Source organism: Podarcis cretensis (assembly GCF_951804945.1).
Source record: "Podarcis cretensis genome assembly, chromosome: 14".
In the NCBI taxonomy this organism is placed as follows: domain Eukaryota; kingdom Metazoa; phylum Chordata; class Lepidosauria; order Squamata; family Lacertidae; genus Podarcis; species Podarcis cretensis.
The window spans coordinates 457,531-473,543 of NC_137183.1; the positions used below are offsets into that span (position 1 = coordinate 457,531).

The 16,013-nt window shown below is 43.6% G+C and overlaps 1 protein-coding gene and 1 long non-coding RNA gene across 3 annotated transcripts; one reads left to right on the forward strand and one right to left on the reverse strand.

Annotated features, from left to right (window-relative positions):
• Positions 1–200: 200 nt before the first annotated feature.
• On the forward strand, positions 201–9,891 carry LOC307203094. Of its 2 annotated transcripts, XR_013833132.1 has the most exons (4): positions 201–726; positions 2,282–2,359; positions 7,675–7,704; positions 9,646–9,881. It is a non-coding gene; the product is annotated as an uncharacterized lncRNA (long non-coding RNA). The 2 variants fall into 2 exon arrangements; XR_013833133.1 differs by lacking the exon at positions 7,675–7,704 and having other exon boundaries at positions 213–726; positions 9,646–9,891.
• CIMAP1C (ciliary microtubule associated protein 1C) lies at positions 4,265–12,355 on the reverse strand. Its single transcript, XM_079953596.1, has 5 exons — positions 12,100–12,355; positions 9,651–9,820; positions 8,539–8,649; positions 7,795–7,908; positions 4,265–5,415 (listed from the first exon to the last, which is right to left on the reverse strand). The coding sequence occupies exons 1-5, from the start codon at positions 12,294–12,296 to the stop codon at positions 4,931–4,933; spliced, it is 1,077 nt and encodes a 358-aa protein (XP_079809722.1). The 5' UTR covers positions 12,297–12,355; the 3' UTR covers positions 4,265–4,930.
• Positions 12,356–16,013: the final 3,658 nt, after the last annotated feature.

A 16,013-nucleotide genomic window follows, 5' to 3' on the forward strand; every position in this document is an offset into this window, starting at 1 on the left:
TTGGGTTCTTTTCAAGTAGTTTCTGTTTGTGGTGGTTTCCTTGGTTTGGGGTGGTTTGCTTGCTTTTCGAAATTATCAGACATAAATGTGACACGATGCCATCAGAAGCACAAAAAATGGAATCCCCTCCCAGTAATGACAAGACACCAGTTTAGGGGTTTCTAATGCTTCTCAGTATTTTGCTTGGTGTTCACAGGACCACAAGGTGATTGCTGTTAGGTGTTGCCCTCTAGTGGCACCTTTAAAGATATTTATGTATCGCCACTGCATCGAGGCCTCTATTGCACGTGAAAGTTATGCCATGAAGCACACCTTGCAATCAATTTTTATTGACTGGAAACAGAGCAACTGCTGCTTACAGCGTCCCTGGGATCATTTCCGTCTCCTAAAATGATGTTGGCTGCGCTTTTTTTCCTCTCTTCCACCATGGAGTCCTACATGTAGGCACTTCCGCTAGTTATTTCCATCTCCTAAAATGGCGCCGGCGACGCTTTCTGCCCTCTTCCAAAATGGACTCACTTCCGTGGTTATTTCCCTCTCCTGAAATGGTGCCGGCGAAGCTTTCTTCCCTCTTCTACTATTCCCTCACATCCGGAGCTCGAAGCAGGGACTGCCCACCCAGCTCGGGGCACAGAGGCTGGGCTTGCTTCGATCTCCTCCCTGTCCCCGGGGGCTCTTTTCAAAAACCTCTTGACCCAGCCCCAATGAGGTAATCGTCTCTTCCCGGTACAATGTATAATTTATTACCTTTCTTAAGATAGCTCCTTTTTAGGTCCCAAAATAATCTGCCAGGTGGTCATGGCCAATAGGCTTTACCTTGATGCTGCTAATGACCTACCATGCTAAATTTTACCAAAGACTAAAGAAAAATGCATTTTAAGAACAGAGGCTAATTTGGAAGCTATCTTACATATGGAAAGCTTTCCTTTTCCAGACTTTAGAAGTTTTACGCATGCACACATTTAAAAAAGGTGTTTGATGAATTAATGGTTAAAAAGATAAACATAAAGGTAAAGGGACCCCTGACCATTAGGTCCAGTCGCAGACGACTCTGGGGTTGCGCGCCCATCTCGCTCTATCGGCCAAGGGAGCTGGCTTTTGTCCGCAGAGTTTTTCCAGGTCATGTGGCCAGCATGACTAAGCCGCTTCTGGCGAACCAGAGCAGCTCACGGAAACGCCGTTTACCTTCATGCCGGAGTGGTACTTGCACTTTGACGTGCTTTCAAACTGCTAGGTTGGCATACAGAGCTGTAAAAGCATTATTTTAAAAAAAGTGAACAGCCTATATTAAGTATGGGGAAAGGGTAAGGCCAACAATTGAACCAAACTTTAATTTTCTTGTATTTTTAGCAGTCATTCAAATTACAGAACTAGGATTCTATGACAGCAGCTCATGCCACAGCTTTGGAATCCATTGTCATTTCTCAGAATATAGGAAGCTGCCTTATATCAGAACCATTAGTCCATCTAGATCAAAATTGCCAACACTGGCATAAGCTGTCCAGGCAAAAATCATTCCCAGTCCCAAGAGGCCCGGGTGGCCTCAGTAGCACAGAGAGCCTTCTGCCAGCTTCAGTTTGTGGCCCAGCTACGCCCCTATCTGCACAGGGATAGCCTCACTTCTGTGGCCTATACTCTGGTACCCTCTAGGTTGATTTACTGCAACATACATAATTCTGTCTTTGAAGACGGTTTGGAAACTTCAGCTGCTGCAATGGCCAGATTGCTCACCAGAACAAGATGGTTTGAGCATATAACACCAATCCTGGCACAGTTGCACTGACTACCGATTAGTTTCTGGGCCCAATTCAAAGTGCTAATGTTGCGCCTTACACGGCTCAGGACCCTTAAGGGCCACTTCTCCCCATACAAACTGATCCAGACCTGCACCGTTCTAGTCTCTGAGGCCCTTCTCTATGCCACTCTTCCCAGAAAGATTTTGAGGGTGGCAACAAGAGAATGGACCTTTTCTATGGTGGGTCCCTGATATGGAATGCTTTCCCCAGAGAAGCTCACCTGGTGCTAATATAAGAATTAGAGACCCAAGGGGTGTGTGTGTGTGTGTGTGTGTGTGTGTATAGTTCTTCATTGTTTCACTGTTAACTGCATTTCACCTCTTGGATAGAATGCAGAAAGGGAAATATTTGTTTTCTGTATGAGGTTCATGTGGCCTGCATTTTACAACCTTATGCTCTCTAGGCCATAAACAAGAAACCCTATCTACCCTGAAAATGGTACAAATGGTCATTAAGGATGTTGTTCTCAGTTCTTTTTTTTTCAGGGGTTACTCAAGGATACGCAGTACCTGTAACTCTTTTTTTGTAATTAAAAATGTGGCACTTACTGTAACAACTTCGTGGTGAGTACATGCACCTATTTTTATAGAAAAAAGCACTGGTTCTCATTAGCACCAAAGTGTAAATCCAAGTATCTCCTTGAAACTTTTTGAGATGGCTCAGGAATGAAGGGAAGTGAAATAGGGACTGGAATGTAAACAATACTGATGAAGACCTGGTTGCCAGGGCAATGGTGACAGAAGTGGACATTCGAGGCCAAAGGCCTGGGCACATGTAGGCCACTGCAAGGTTATTGTGGGGGTGAGGATACCAATAAGGAGCCATGTGTGCTTTACTTCTCATGACCTGTAACCTTTCCTGTTGTATGTAGAAGGATGTTTGTTTTAAGAATGTTTAGATGTTTTTTATGGCTCTTTGTGTGCTGCCTGTATAAGCCTTGTTCTAATTCTCCTCATGGCAGAGGACAACCACGTTAAGTTGATCTCTGCCCTATTGCAATAGTTACAATAAACATTGAGTCCCTCCTGGATGCTGGACTTGAGTTCATTTCCTTGGCTCCATGTTTGATTTAAAGTGTGGTTCCGCTCCTGGGTAGCGAACAAAGTGGTGTAGACATCATTGCATGGCTTTAGACATCAGGTAAAAACATTCCGGTTTACCAAAGTTTATGGCTAGTAAATAATCTATGGCCTATGAAAGTGCAAGAAAGGACTGTTATGGTTCTTTACTATTAGACTGTTTGTCAGTATGCTTCTTACTATGTTTTAATTTTATAAAACTATGTTTTAAGGACGCTCTGTGGGTTAAACCACAGAGCCTAGGACTTGCCAATCAGAAGGTCGGAGGTTTGAATCCCCGTGATGGGGTGAGCTCCCGTTGCTCGGTCCCTGCTCCTGCCAACCTAGCAGTTCGGAAGCACGTCAAAGTGCAAGTAGATAAATAGGCAGGAAGGTAAACGGCGTTTCCGTGCACTGCTCTGGTTCGCCAGAAGCGGCTTAGTCATGCTGGTCCACATGTCTGCGGACAAACGCCGGCTCCCTCGGCCAATAAAGCAAGATGAGCTCTGCAACCCCAGAGTCGGTCACGACTGGACCTAATGGTCTGGGGTCCCTTTACCTTTACTATTAGACTGTTTGTCAGTATGCTTCTTAATATGTTTTTATTATGTTTTTTATGTTTTGTAATGTGTTCCTAATGTTGTACACCACCCTGAAATCTTTTGCTAAAAGATTATATAAAAATTGAATTATTAATATTAATAATAATATTTCAGTCATGCACTTGCAAAGAGGTTGGATAAAGTTGGCTGGAAGTGCTGTAAAAATGATACATGGAACAAGAGCAGCAAACAAATGAGAGAAAGGAGGTCAGCTTAGTTCCCATCTGGTTTATAGGAGAATAGAATAGTGGGAAAACATTCCTATTACAGGATAAATAATACATTGAAAAAAGGCAGTTTAGAGCCTGGTTCTTATGCATTCTTATTGTGAAGTGAGTGAGTTAGGTGAGTCTTCTTCCCAAGAAAGTGGTTTTTGGCTTGTGGTGCTCATCTAGATTAGGAGGAGAGAGCTAAGAACCAGCATTTCTCTTAGAGGAAATTCTGTGTATGTGTTGTGGGCAGGAGGCACCCTCAACCTCGAGACTGATGTGAAGTGCCATAATTTCACCACCAGCAGACAACAAGACAAATAACATATTTGCTGGCAGGAGACAAACTGTAGCAGAACAGAAATGGTGCTGCATGCAGCAAATAAGAGGTTAGGATAGAAAACGATACCTAAGCAGCCCAGTCTCACTCTCCCTTTCATACATTGAATCACCTGGGTATGGAGGGGGAAGGGATGCACAGAGCTCATGAACATAATCAATGTAGCCTACATTTATCAATTGAGAGCATAATGAATGTGGTTTGATGATAGGCATGTTAGAAGGTACATTAGTCATCCCAAGCTGACAAAATCCAAAACTGTGATCTAAATTGGATTTATTTATTTATTTACTTACACAAAGCAAGTAACATGTAAGCAAGTTACATAGACTGCCCTATAAATTCACTCTTTGGAAGGCTCTTCAATATACACTGGTAAAACACAATATTAAAAACAGCTCTCTCATTTTGCATTTCATTCTCAGTGTAAATAGAATAGTAGCAAGAAAAATAAATATTTATGGAGCTTTGTAAAAAAAAAAAGGTAATACTTATAAAATTATAAAACTGTTTCTTATATGAGCAAAAAGAGCATCTTAGCCTTCTTCCCAATAATTTTCTGCAACAGAAAGCGAATTAAGTGGTGGGATGAGAAACACTTCACTTATGCTAGCCAGTTCCTTAGAAATAAAAATAAAACACTAGTAATGCACACTGGAAGAAGGAAGAATAGAGAAAGCATTTTGGCAAGAACCAAGGCAGACCCCCTGTTTCACAAAGGAGGGCTTTTCTAAGTCGAGCTATCTAGTCCCCCTCCCCAATTACCTGACCCTTGCATAGCCCAAACGTGTTCAAAGTTCATCAGAATCTCTCCCTCTGAAACAAGCTATTTACACCTGCTTCCTGACACTGTGTCACAATGGAATTATTTGGAGGTGGGTCTACCCAAAGGGGCAAGTCACCTCTGTGGCCTGTGAGTCCTCCCTCACTCTTTGAGTAAACAAACTGGAGGTGTGCCATGAGAATACTCAGAGTGACGAATCCCAAGACTGAACCGTGGGGCTCTGGGTTTGTCAGCGGTGACCAGCTCCGCATTGTAGTCAGGGGGTCCTGGCGTATAGTTCTTGCTGGAGGAAGCAAACCTTTGGGAGATGCTGTAGGATGGCTGGTGGCACAGGTAAACATCTGGTTCAGGTATGGTATACATTGCCGGGCCAGGCCCTCTCACCAGGTCTTTAGCATAGCCCCACACAGAGGCACTGGATGCCATTGAGAGGCAGGGAGCTGCAGGTTTGACAGGCAGCTTTGGACCCAGTGTCTGTGGAAGGGTGTATTGGTTGGGTGCTGGGTTTGGGCTGCTCACCCAGTAGTGCGTTCGAAGGCCCATAGTGTACGCTGGTGCATTCGACTCTTCAAGTGGGTGTATCTTCTCCACGTAATACTCATTTGGGGCAGGTGTACAAGATATAACTGCAAGCCAAGAGCAGATAGGTGACACCCCTCACTTGGTGCTCCCCACTGTCGAGCATGTGGATAAACCTGTGGGTACATCATATTCTACAGGAGCACAGGAGGAGGCAGGAATGATGGACGTAAAATCTGAAGGAGCAATCTGCCATGCAGGGTTTGTTTGTTTTTTAAGTTGCTGTTTTACATGCTAATGTTAGGAGTAAAAAACCCCCACTTATTGATCTATTAGTAGATCCTAATCTGCCATTGATGTTTCTCAAACGAAAAGGAAAAGCATTCCCCATGTATTTGCTACAATTCTCTGCTCCTCCTTGTAGATGACAAGCCTTGCATATTCTCTCTCTCTCTCTTTCTCTAAATTTGAGAATTCTATTTGTTCTTAAGCTGAATCATTTGTAAACTGTTGTGACTTTGAGGATGTTGGAGGAAGAGGCACTATCCTCCTTGCCTTTGACTGAAAATCCCCCCCCCCACTTTTTAAAATCATGGCATTGTCCTCCAATCTCCTCTCCTAGTATCCTTTCCTACTAAGTGCATCACCTGTGGAGTTAAGAGTGCACTGCTATTAATCTCTTCCATGACATCTTCCCTTGCAATTCACTGTCATTTAGTGTTAATTCCATAGGTACCCTCCAGACTACTTCCTAGATTATGACTCTAAAGCAACATAACCCTCTTGTTTTCCCTTATGCTGTTTTTGGTGGCTCTCCTTTCTGTCCGTTCATCAGCCACATGCTCAACATCTTATGGTCCCTTGGCATCAGGAAGATGAGACTTCCAGTGTGATTGACCAGAATGTTGCAACATGATTGCTGGCAGGAGTGAGACCTTGTCAGCATATAACACCTGTGCTCAAAGATCTGCATTGGCTGCTGATTTGCTACCAGGCCAGGTTCAAGGTGTTACTACTGTATTAATATATAAAGCACATGGAAGAACCCTTTGCCTAGACTAGAGGACTGCCCTCTGTAAAGTAGGACACTTAGACACCCTAATGGTAAAAAGTGTTTTTCAACCCAGTTGACTTGGTGGAACACCAATCAGGAAAACCATATTTCCCCCAGTTCCTTGAATACCCCTTTATCCAGAGCAGCCCCACTCGGCCAAGGCCAATAGCTGGAAAGCAATAGGGATCACACACACACACACACAGAATGAATGGAGGGATGGATGGGCGTCACAGATGCTTTTAAACTACACTTTGATATCAGCCCAGACAATCTCCCACATCAAACAGCCCACTTAGGTAAGGTCTCTGTACATAGCTGGTTTTTCTGTCTGGTTCTTGTCACCCCCTACTCAGAAATAATTTTTTTATCAAAGAGTGAATAAACTTTTACAGCCTAGGGACAACACTCCCATGCAGTCAACCGTCCAGGGCCTGCAAACCAGTGGGGCTGGGACAAACAGTGTGTGTGGCTGATAAAAAAAGAGGGTGAGGCCACCTGTCTCTTTTTCATATGCTTCTCTCTGTAGTGCCAGATCTAGGGCAGTGCAGGCTGTTCCCTTGCTCAGGGTGCTGAGCCAAGGGGGCATAAAATAATAATAATAGTAATAATATTGGTAGTAGCAATAGTAGTAGTAATAATAATAATAATAATAATAATAATAATAATAATAATTCATACTTATATTCATGTGGGTACCTACTGAGAAACCCCATTAAAAAGCAACTGTACCAAAGGAATTACTGTGGAAATAAAATATATTGGGGGAAGTGCCAAATTTTGTCCTCACTTAGAAAATCATATTACCAAAGTCTACCCCTGCTCTCTGTCATTCATACACAAATCCACATGCATGCAGGTAAAAGGTAAATGTAAGGTAAAGGACCTCTGGACAGTTACTGTAAGTCCAGTCAAAGGGGTCTATGCGGTGTGGCGCTCATCTCGCTTCAGGCGGAAGGAGCAGACAGCTTTCTGGGTCATGTGGCCAGCATTCTGGTGCAATGGGACACTGTGATAGAAGCTAGAGTGCATGGAAACGCCGTTTACCTTCCCGCTGGAGCAGTACCTATTTATCCACTTGCACAAGTATGCTTTCAAGCTGCTAGATTGGCAGAAGCTGGAACAGAGCAACGGGAGCTCACCCTGTCTCAGGGATTCGAACCACCAACCTTCTGCTCGGCAAGCCCAAGAGACTCACTGGTTTAAGACCACAGCTCTGCACATAATGCTCCCACACATCCATTTTCATGCATAACATGCCTGCTCATTCACTCACACTCATTCTTTTTCTTTCCCTCTCTTGCATGTTCAGGGATTGACTAACAAGCCTTCTTTGCACAAGGTGAGAAAGAAACGTTTTCATCACAAAATTGCACAGATGCCACTCCAGCCCCATCTTGACCATCATAGTATCTCTCATCTTTCAACTTACATGGCCGCTTTCTCTCTTGCACCATGCGGAATGAAACTGGTCTCCATATCCCTAGACGGGAAATGCTTGGGTCCACATAGTAGCAGGGCCCAGGACTCTCCGTGATCGAGATCACTTGCAAAGGAAAGAAGAATTGTCTGCATGAGGCATGGTGTGGATTCTGAGCTATTTAGCTTGGTTGCAATGACTGACTTCCTGTCCAATATCAATTAAAGGCACCCACTAGCTAGATAGCAGTGAATATGTTAAGCTCCGCCCCCTGCACCTCCATTCCTGCTATCCTTCAACATGGCTTAAGTGTAGATCATCCTCTTCCCACTAAGGTCCGCAGCAGTACAACTGAGAACCCTGATTTTGGTGCAATTACTATGAAGGGCCCTAAATCAGCAGTATAAGACCCTCCAGCCCTTGCTGGACTACAACTCCTATCATTCTTGACCATGCTGACTGGGGCTGATGGGAGTTGTAGTCAAGAAACAACTACATTAGCCACCTACATGCAGTGCCATTGATCCAGTTGGAATGGAAACTTTGGAAAGCCACCCAGCTCTTGATCATGGATCATCCAGGTCCCATCAACTGTGGCCCCGATAATTAGAGAGTCCCAAAAACACAGGTTGTCAATCTCTGTTCAAATGTTTTGCCAGCAAATTTAACAGTTGTTTAGTCAGCTTCACCCTGTGGGTCAGTTAATGCTGTTGGGAAAACCCAAATAACACAGAACCTAACTTGTCAGCATCTTACATCTTTCACTGGATTTCACACGCATTGTGTAGGCTGGCTCAGCATACTTGGTGAAGTCATGGTCCTTAATGCCAGTGAGAGGCTGCCTACCATACTTGCCAGGTCCTGGCCCTGCAAGAGAACCACAAGGGGGGAGGGGGATAAAATAATGGGAAGACAACCCGGAACCATTAGCATTTGCAGATTATGAGCTGCCACACTGGGTAATAGAAAAAGGGCAAAATGGAATAATATATTGTGTTGAATAATATATTGGGTTGTGGAGCTACAGCTCTCCAGGTGTTGCTGCACTGCAACTCCCATCATCTCTGACCATTGAACCAGACTGGCTGGGGCTGATGGAAGTCCCACAACATACTTTTCTTCTCCCTCTGGTAAAATCTCGCTAGCCTTGGGCCAGGATATTTGCATTGCAATAGGAAGTGAGCATTACAAGGCACCTGAATTCTTCTGTGGCTCGGACTATAATTCAAGCCAGAGAAGATTTCCCATTTTACTCAACTACCTATGCTCTGCCTGTAATCTCCCAACCCCCTTCCTTCATCCCCTTTAAACAAGCGTTACCCTGGTAGGACAACAGCAGTGGTGACATACCAGCCACAGGAAAAGGAAAACAAAAGGGGGAAAAATATTATTATTAGCCTGACTCCCTCCTTTGGCAATCTTCACAGAACTCTAGCCCAATGGTTGCCATCAATTTGATTTGAATTAATTTTATAATGAAATGATTTTAGAATGTTGTATTATTTTATTGTTGTTAGCTGCCCTGAGCCCAGCTTCGGCTGGGGAGGGCAGGATATAAATCAAATTTATTATTTATTATTATTTATGCACTGTCTCGCATGCTAGCAGTACTCTTGGAAGAAAGTTCTGATGGTGACTGAGAAATGTAGATCAGTTTCCTTCTTTGGTTTCCACAAGAACAAAAAAGGAACCCTGATGGATCAAGCCAGCCAGCCACCGAGTCCAGCATCCTGTTCTCATAGGGGCTAACCAGATGCCAGAGGGTCTTTCAACAATGCTGTTGAACACATCCAGATTGGCAAAGATATGGGTACCTCTGTATTCCTGATCTCCTTCTCTCTCTTGCCCCATCTATTCCCACAGCTCACCTTTATACTTGGCACTGATGGACGCATACTGCTTCTTGATGGCCGGCACTCTGGCTGGATGCTTAGAGATACCAGAAAGACAACTAATAGGCTGAGCTGCACCTTTGGCTCTGGAAGTCAGCATTGGAGTGTGCCCACTGCAGTGGGGAGTCGTATGTGTCACCAGTGCTCTGGGGAATGAAAATAAATGAATGAATGCAAGTCCAACCTGCAATAAAATGTTGCACCATGGAGTGTTGCAGCTCAGGGTTCCAGCTACTCCGTTCTACCCCACCCCAAACAGTATTCAATTTCCACTAAGTATGCTAAGTTCACATTGGGCTATTTGGAGAGGGGGGGTGTTCTCCTCTGAGGGATCTTATCCTATCCTATCCTATCCTATCCTATCCTATCCTATCCTATCCTATCCTATCTTCAAACCTTGCCGTTTTCTCCAGGCTTGCTGAGCCCTCCGTCTTGCACAGATGGTGCTGTTTTGGCCACATAAGGACCATAAGTGCTAAAAGAATGGAGATTGCTGCTTGTTTATGTGATTTAAGGGCATGTCCTTAGGCCAGGGTAGCCAACATCCCAAGAGCTTGTTGGACTCCAACTCCCATCAGCCCCAGTCACCATCGGATGATGGGAGTTTTAGTCCAACAACAGACAGAGAAGAGCCCCTTTGCAGCCCCTGCACTGTAAGGGCTGAGGGAATGAGGGTGAATCCAGAGGTCTGGGTGCCTTTGTTTATTTAAACCAGGAATGGGAGGCTCAGCCCAGGAGCCACATGCCACCAACCAGACCTCTCTCTCTCTGACCATTAGCACTCTCTCCAGGTCACAAGCTTCCCTGCCCCTGCTTTGTGCCCTCTTCAAGTGCTTTTGCTTGGCTGGAATGTGAGATCAAAGCCTCTTGCTTTCCTAGATGAAGATGGGGGCAGGGGTAGGTATAGAACCTTGGGGGGGTTGTGGAGCTGGATTATAGCCTAATGCACAAAGAGTCCCTCCTGTTGCTCCACCCAGTTTTTGTCTCTAACCCCATTCAACACTGGTACATGGCCCTCAGATGGTTATCAAATATGGCCCTTGCACTAAAAAAAAAAAAGGTTATCCACCCCTGATTTTACTCCCCCCCCAGCCTGCCTTTCAACAACAAGGTCCCCAAGGCAGCTCAGAACAATTTAAAATGAACAACATGGAATGAAATTGCAACCATAAAATATAATTACAAGCAGCTCAAGCAACAGTAGCACGATCCCAAACAGCAGAAGGAAAACAATAGAGATGATTAATAGCAAAATAGCCATGTAGAAAACACACCAAAAGAAACATGCAAGGGGAACCAGCAGGCAGGAGTTGGGGAAATAGTTTCATGTGTGTTGATAGCATTAAGCAAAGCCCCAATAAACAGCGCTTAGTTTAACTATGGAACGCCCTCCCACAGGAGGCAGTGCTGACCACCAACATGGATGGCTTTTAAAGAGGACTGGATAAATTCACAGAGGAGGATAAAGCTATCAATGACAACTAGTCAGGATGACTATGTCCTGCTTCTGAATACCAGTTGCTGGAAACATGGGAGGAGAGTGCTTGGATCCTGCTTGCAGGTTTCCCACAGACATCTGGTTGGTCACTGTGAGAACAGAATGCTGAACTAGATGCCCTTTGGCCAGATCCAACAGATTCTTATGTTCTTACGTTCTTATTTGTTGGCAGCAAAGCACACTCACCATTAATGTGTGGAATTTGCTGCCACAAGACTTGTTGAACCTAGGATAACTCAGTTGGTGCAGCATGGGACTCTTAATCTCAGGGTCATGGGTTCGAGCACCATGTTGGGTAAAAGATTCCTGCATGGCAGGGGATTGGACTAGATGACACTCATGGGCCTTCCCAACTCTACAGTTCTGTGATTCTATGATGGATGAAAGGCTAGATCGGGATCTCCAACCTTTTCAGTAACATGCATTTGGGGACCCATTTCTTTATCATTGACCATATATTTGCATGGTGGAAGTATTGGTGGAAGTCCTGACCCACCAGCTGAAGACCTAGATGGCATTGAAGGGGGAGTATTTATTTAGCTAGTTGTTTTCTTACATTTATATCCTGCTTATATTTGGCATGAGTAAGCTGCCGCCTGCCCTTTTCCAGGTACCAAAATACTGATTCCAGACATTCCAAGCATAAGTCTGACCCTTCCTCCCTGGAAAACCACAACTGTGTCCACCCCAATCCCAGAGCCCTTCAGGATAGAGGAGCAGAATGAAGGGAGCACCACCTCCAGAGCATGAGACCAGGCCTGATCCCTCACCCTGAGCACTTTGGATGCCACGTTTCTAAGAGAGGTGGCAACTGGCCTTTGCATTGCTATGCTCCCTAACCCTAATCATGCTAATACGCAGCAAACAAAGGTCTTAGGATTTCAGTTACCAATCAAAGTAGTAATTGGTTGTGTCAGTCACCCATACCGCTGATGCTGCTTCTCTGGATGGAATGGAAATCTGGATGTAGATTTCAAATAAGGAGTGGGGATGTTACTCAGCTTTCCAATTCCTCCTCTACCCCCTCCTTTTTGGAACATAAACAATGCCTCATGTTGCAATTCGCTCCCAGGTTGCCCAGGCGATGCTGATGCAAGTGTGGAACCAGACTTGTTTATTTCCATATTACCATGGTTCTGGCAGAATACTCTCCCTCCCTCCCTCCCTCTCTCTCTCTCTCTCTCTCTCTCTCTCTCTCTGTGTGTGTGCTAATACAAGTCCTCCTTCCTTGCAAGTTACCAGCCACCGGGGGGGGGGGGGGGGGGGAGAGAGCCACAACCCCAAAATACCACATTTCGTTTCATAAGACCCATGGGCATAGCTAGGGGGGGGGGACTGAGGGCAGCTGCTCCCTATCAAATAAAACAATAGAAATACTTAACTGACCAATCATGTCAGTTCTGCCCCGCTAACAAAAGTCCTCACTATGCCCATGCTAAGACCATGTTCCCCATTCCTTTGCCTTCATATGATATAGTATTCATTGATTTTTTGTTCTATTTTTTCGTTTTATTTGCAGCATTTGTATTCTAACCTCGCCCCATTCCCAGGAGCTCAGAGAGGGGTGTTTGCACAGGCTGCCTGGGCAACAATGACCACATCTCAGTTAAAATGAAACAAAAAGTCCAGAAAGCATAAAAAATGAATCCCAAAGCAAAAGAGAATGTGTCTCAATATGAACAGAGGGATGGAGGGGAAATTCAGTTCCCTTAACATGAAACTGACCCAATTCACCCTTCCTTAAACAAGAGGCACACTGAAACACAGCTTTCTTTTGAAATTTGCACTTCTTGGAATTTTGCCACATGGTTCTCCAACAAAAAACAATGTGGACATACGTTAGGGAAAAGTGTGCATCAAAAATACATATATTTGTGGCAATAACAAACAGAAATGTGTTATTTTGGGGAAAATTGCTTGGAAAGAAATTAGGGGAAATGAGAACTAAAATTGTGTGTGTGTGTGTTTATTGGCTTATATAAACAAGAATAACATTATACAAGTTTTCTCATGTCATTTGTATGTCACAAAAATAGCATAATAATTGTGGAAAAATATCTACAACATATGTTTCATTATTAGTGATCAATGTATAAGTTCTTGAGAGCCAGTGTGGTGTAGTGGTTAAGAGCGGTAATCTCGTAATCTGGGGAACCGGGTTCGCGTCTCCGCTCCTCCACATGCAGCTGCTGGGTGACCTCGGGCTCATCACACTTCTCTGAAGTCTCTCAGCCCCACTCACCTCACAGAGTGTTTGTTGCGGGGAAGGAAAGGAAAGGAGAATGTTAGCCGCTTTGAGACTCCTTAAAGGGAGTGAAAGGCGGGATAGCAAATCCAAAACTCTTCTTATGAATTGGTTTAAACAATTAGGAAGAAGAAGAAGAAGAAAAAGAAAAAAAAAGGAGAGGGGGGAGTGGCAAGCGGGGTGGGGTCGGGTGGTTATGCTTCTCTTATTCTACTTACCGTATTTTTCGCTCTATAAGACACACTTTCCCCTTCCTACAAAGTAAGGGGAAATGTGTGTGCCTCTTATGGAGTGAATGCAGGTGGGAGGCTCTGCTCAGTGCTCCCTTTAAAGAGCCGTGTGGAACTTGGGGGCTTTTCCCCAGGGAAAGAGCACTTCACAGGCTCTTTAAAGGGAGCACGGGTCTTGGGGGAGCCTTAGCCATGCGCAAGTTCTCCCGGGCAACAGGAGCTTTCATCCCACTGCTGGGGGCTGCGTGTGGCTATCCCAGAAGCCAGGACAGCAAGCGGGATCACTGCGATCTCGCTTGCTGTCCTGGCTTCTGGGATTCAGAATATTTTTTTTCTTGTTTCCTCCTCCAAAAACTAGGTGCGTTTTATGGTCTGGTGCATCTTATAGAGCGAAAAATACGGTAGTGTGTGTGAGGGGTTGTGTCAGCATTACTTGTATGAGTTCTCTCACTATTCACTTGTTGTATGGGGAATTATACTTAAAATTATATAGAACACAATAACTATACAGTGGTACCTTGGGTTACAGACGCTTCAGGTTACATATGCTTCAGGTTACAGCCTCTGCTAACCCGGAAGTAGTACCTTGGGTTCAGAACTTTGCTTCAGGATGAGAACAGAAATTGCATGGCGGAAGTGGGAGCTAAAGTGGTACCTCAGGTTAAGAACAGTTTCCGGTTAAGAATGGACCTCCGGAATGAATTAAGTTCTTAACCCGAGGTACCACTGCATATGAAAATGAAAAATGGATATGTAGGTCAACATTTAATTACCCTAGAATCATTTTATCCAATTCATCCAAGCAGAAGCAACAACCACTGGACATGCACCCCAGATGATCTTAGGATTCAACATGCTAATTTCCAGCAATGTTCTCACACTTGCAATTGCCAGTAGTGTGGCACCTCTGTTTTTGGTTCGATATAACAATTTAAACATTGTATATTTGTCTATTAAGGGTTTCCCCCCAAAGCTAAGTACAACAAAATAAAATATAGATACAGCAGTATGCAAAGGAACACAAATGAAACACAAAAATTTACTTTGGTGGGGGCAGCATGGAAGAAAAAGAAAAATTGATGTCCTCAGAAGGCATGTAAAAGAGAGTTTAGGTAAGTGCATCAGTTAGACAAGCCATATGTTCTGAAAAACCATGGGTACAATTAAAAAAACACCACTTTTTTTCTTACAACAGCCTTCTAAGGAATCACTTTCCTAACATAGCAGTATCACTTTCCTAACATAGCAGTGAGGTGACTGAGACTGAGAGGGAAGGTTCTTGCATCAAGTCACAAAATACATAAGAAGCTGCCTCGATACTCGCTCAGAATATCTGAATGGAATTAAATCTATTCCGAACAATACGCTAGATTAATAATTAACAATACTTCAACAGAAAGAATTGAGATAACGAAGGGGACAAGGCAGGGCTGCCTGCTATCTCCATTATTATTCATAACGACACTAGATGTTCTGCTGAAAAAAATAACTGAAACCAAAAGAGTAAAAGGTATAGAAATTGGTTTAAAAGAATACAAATATAAAGCTTTTGCAGATGATGTAGTGTTGACATTGGAACAACTAATAAATAGTTCAATTGAGGCAATGGAAAAAATAGAAGAATATGGTCATCTTGCTGGATTTAAACTTAATAAAAGCAAAATGAAACTACTAACAAAAAACATGGATAGTAAAGAAATAGAAGAGTTACAAATGAAAACAGGACTAACAGTTGCAAAAAAAGTAAAATATTTGGGGGTATGGCTAACGACAAAAAACATCAACTTATATAAAGATAATTATGAAAAGGTGTGGACAGAGATTAAACAAGACCTGGAAATTTGGACCAGAATGAAATTATCGTTGATGGGCAGAATTGCTGCTATTAAAATGAACCTGCTCCCGAAACTGTTATTCCAGACCATTCCTATTATATGTGGAACGAAACAATTTGACATCTGGCGAAAATATATTTCTAAATATATCTGGCTGGGAAAGAAACCTAGGATCAAATATAAAATCCTGACTGATGCAAAAGAAAGAGGTGGATTCTCCCAGCCAGATCTAAAAATTTATTATGAAGCATCTTGTATTTGTTGGTTGCGTGATTGGATAACATTAGACAATGAGGAGGTACTAGATTTAGAGGGATTTGATAATAGATATGGGTGGCACGCCTACCTGTGGTACGGAAAGACAAAGGTTCATAGAGGGTTTCTGCACCACATCATTAGAAAATCCTTTTATGAAGTATGGACTAGACATAAAAATCTATTACAACGTAAAACTCCGTGTTGGAGTTAGAGGCATTTGCAGTAAAAAAGAAAAACATGGGAAAGGACCAATAGAGAGCTATTGGTGGAAGT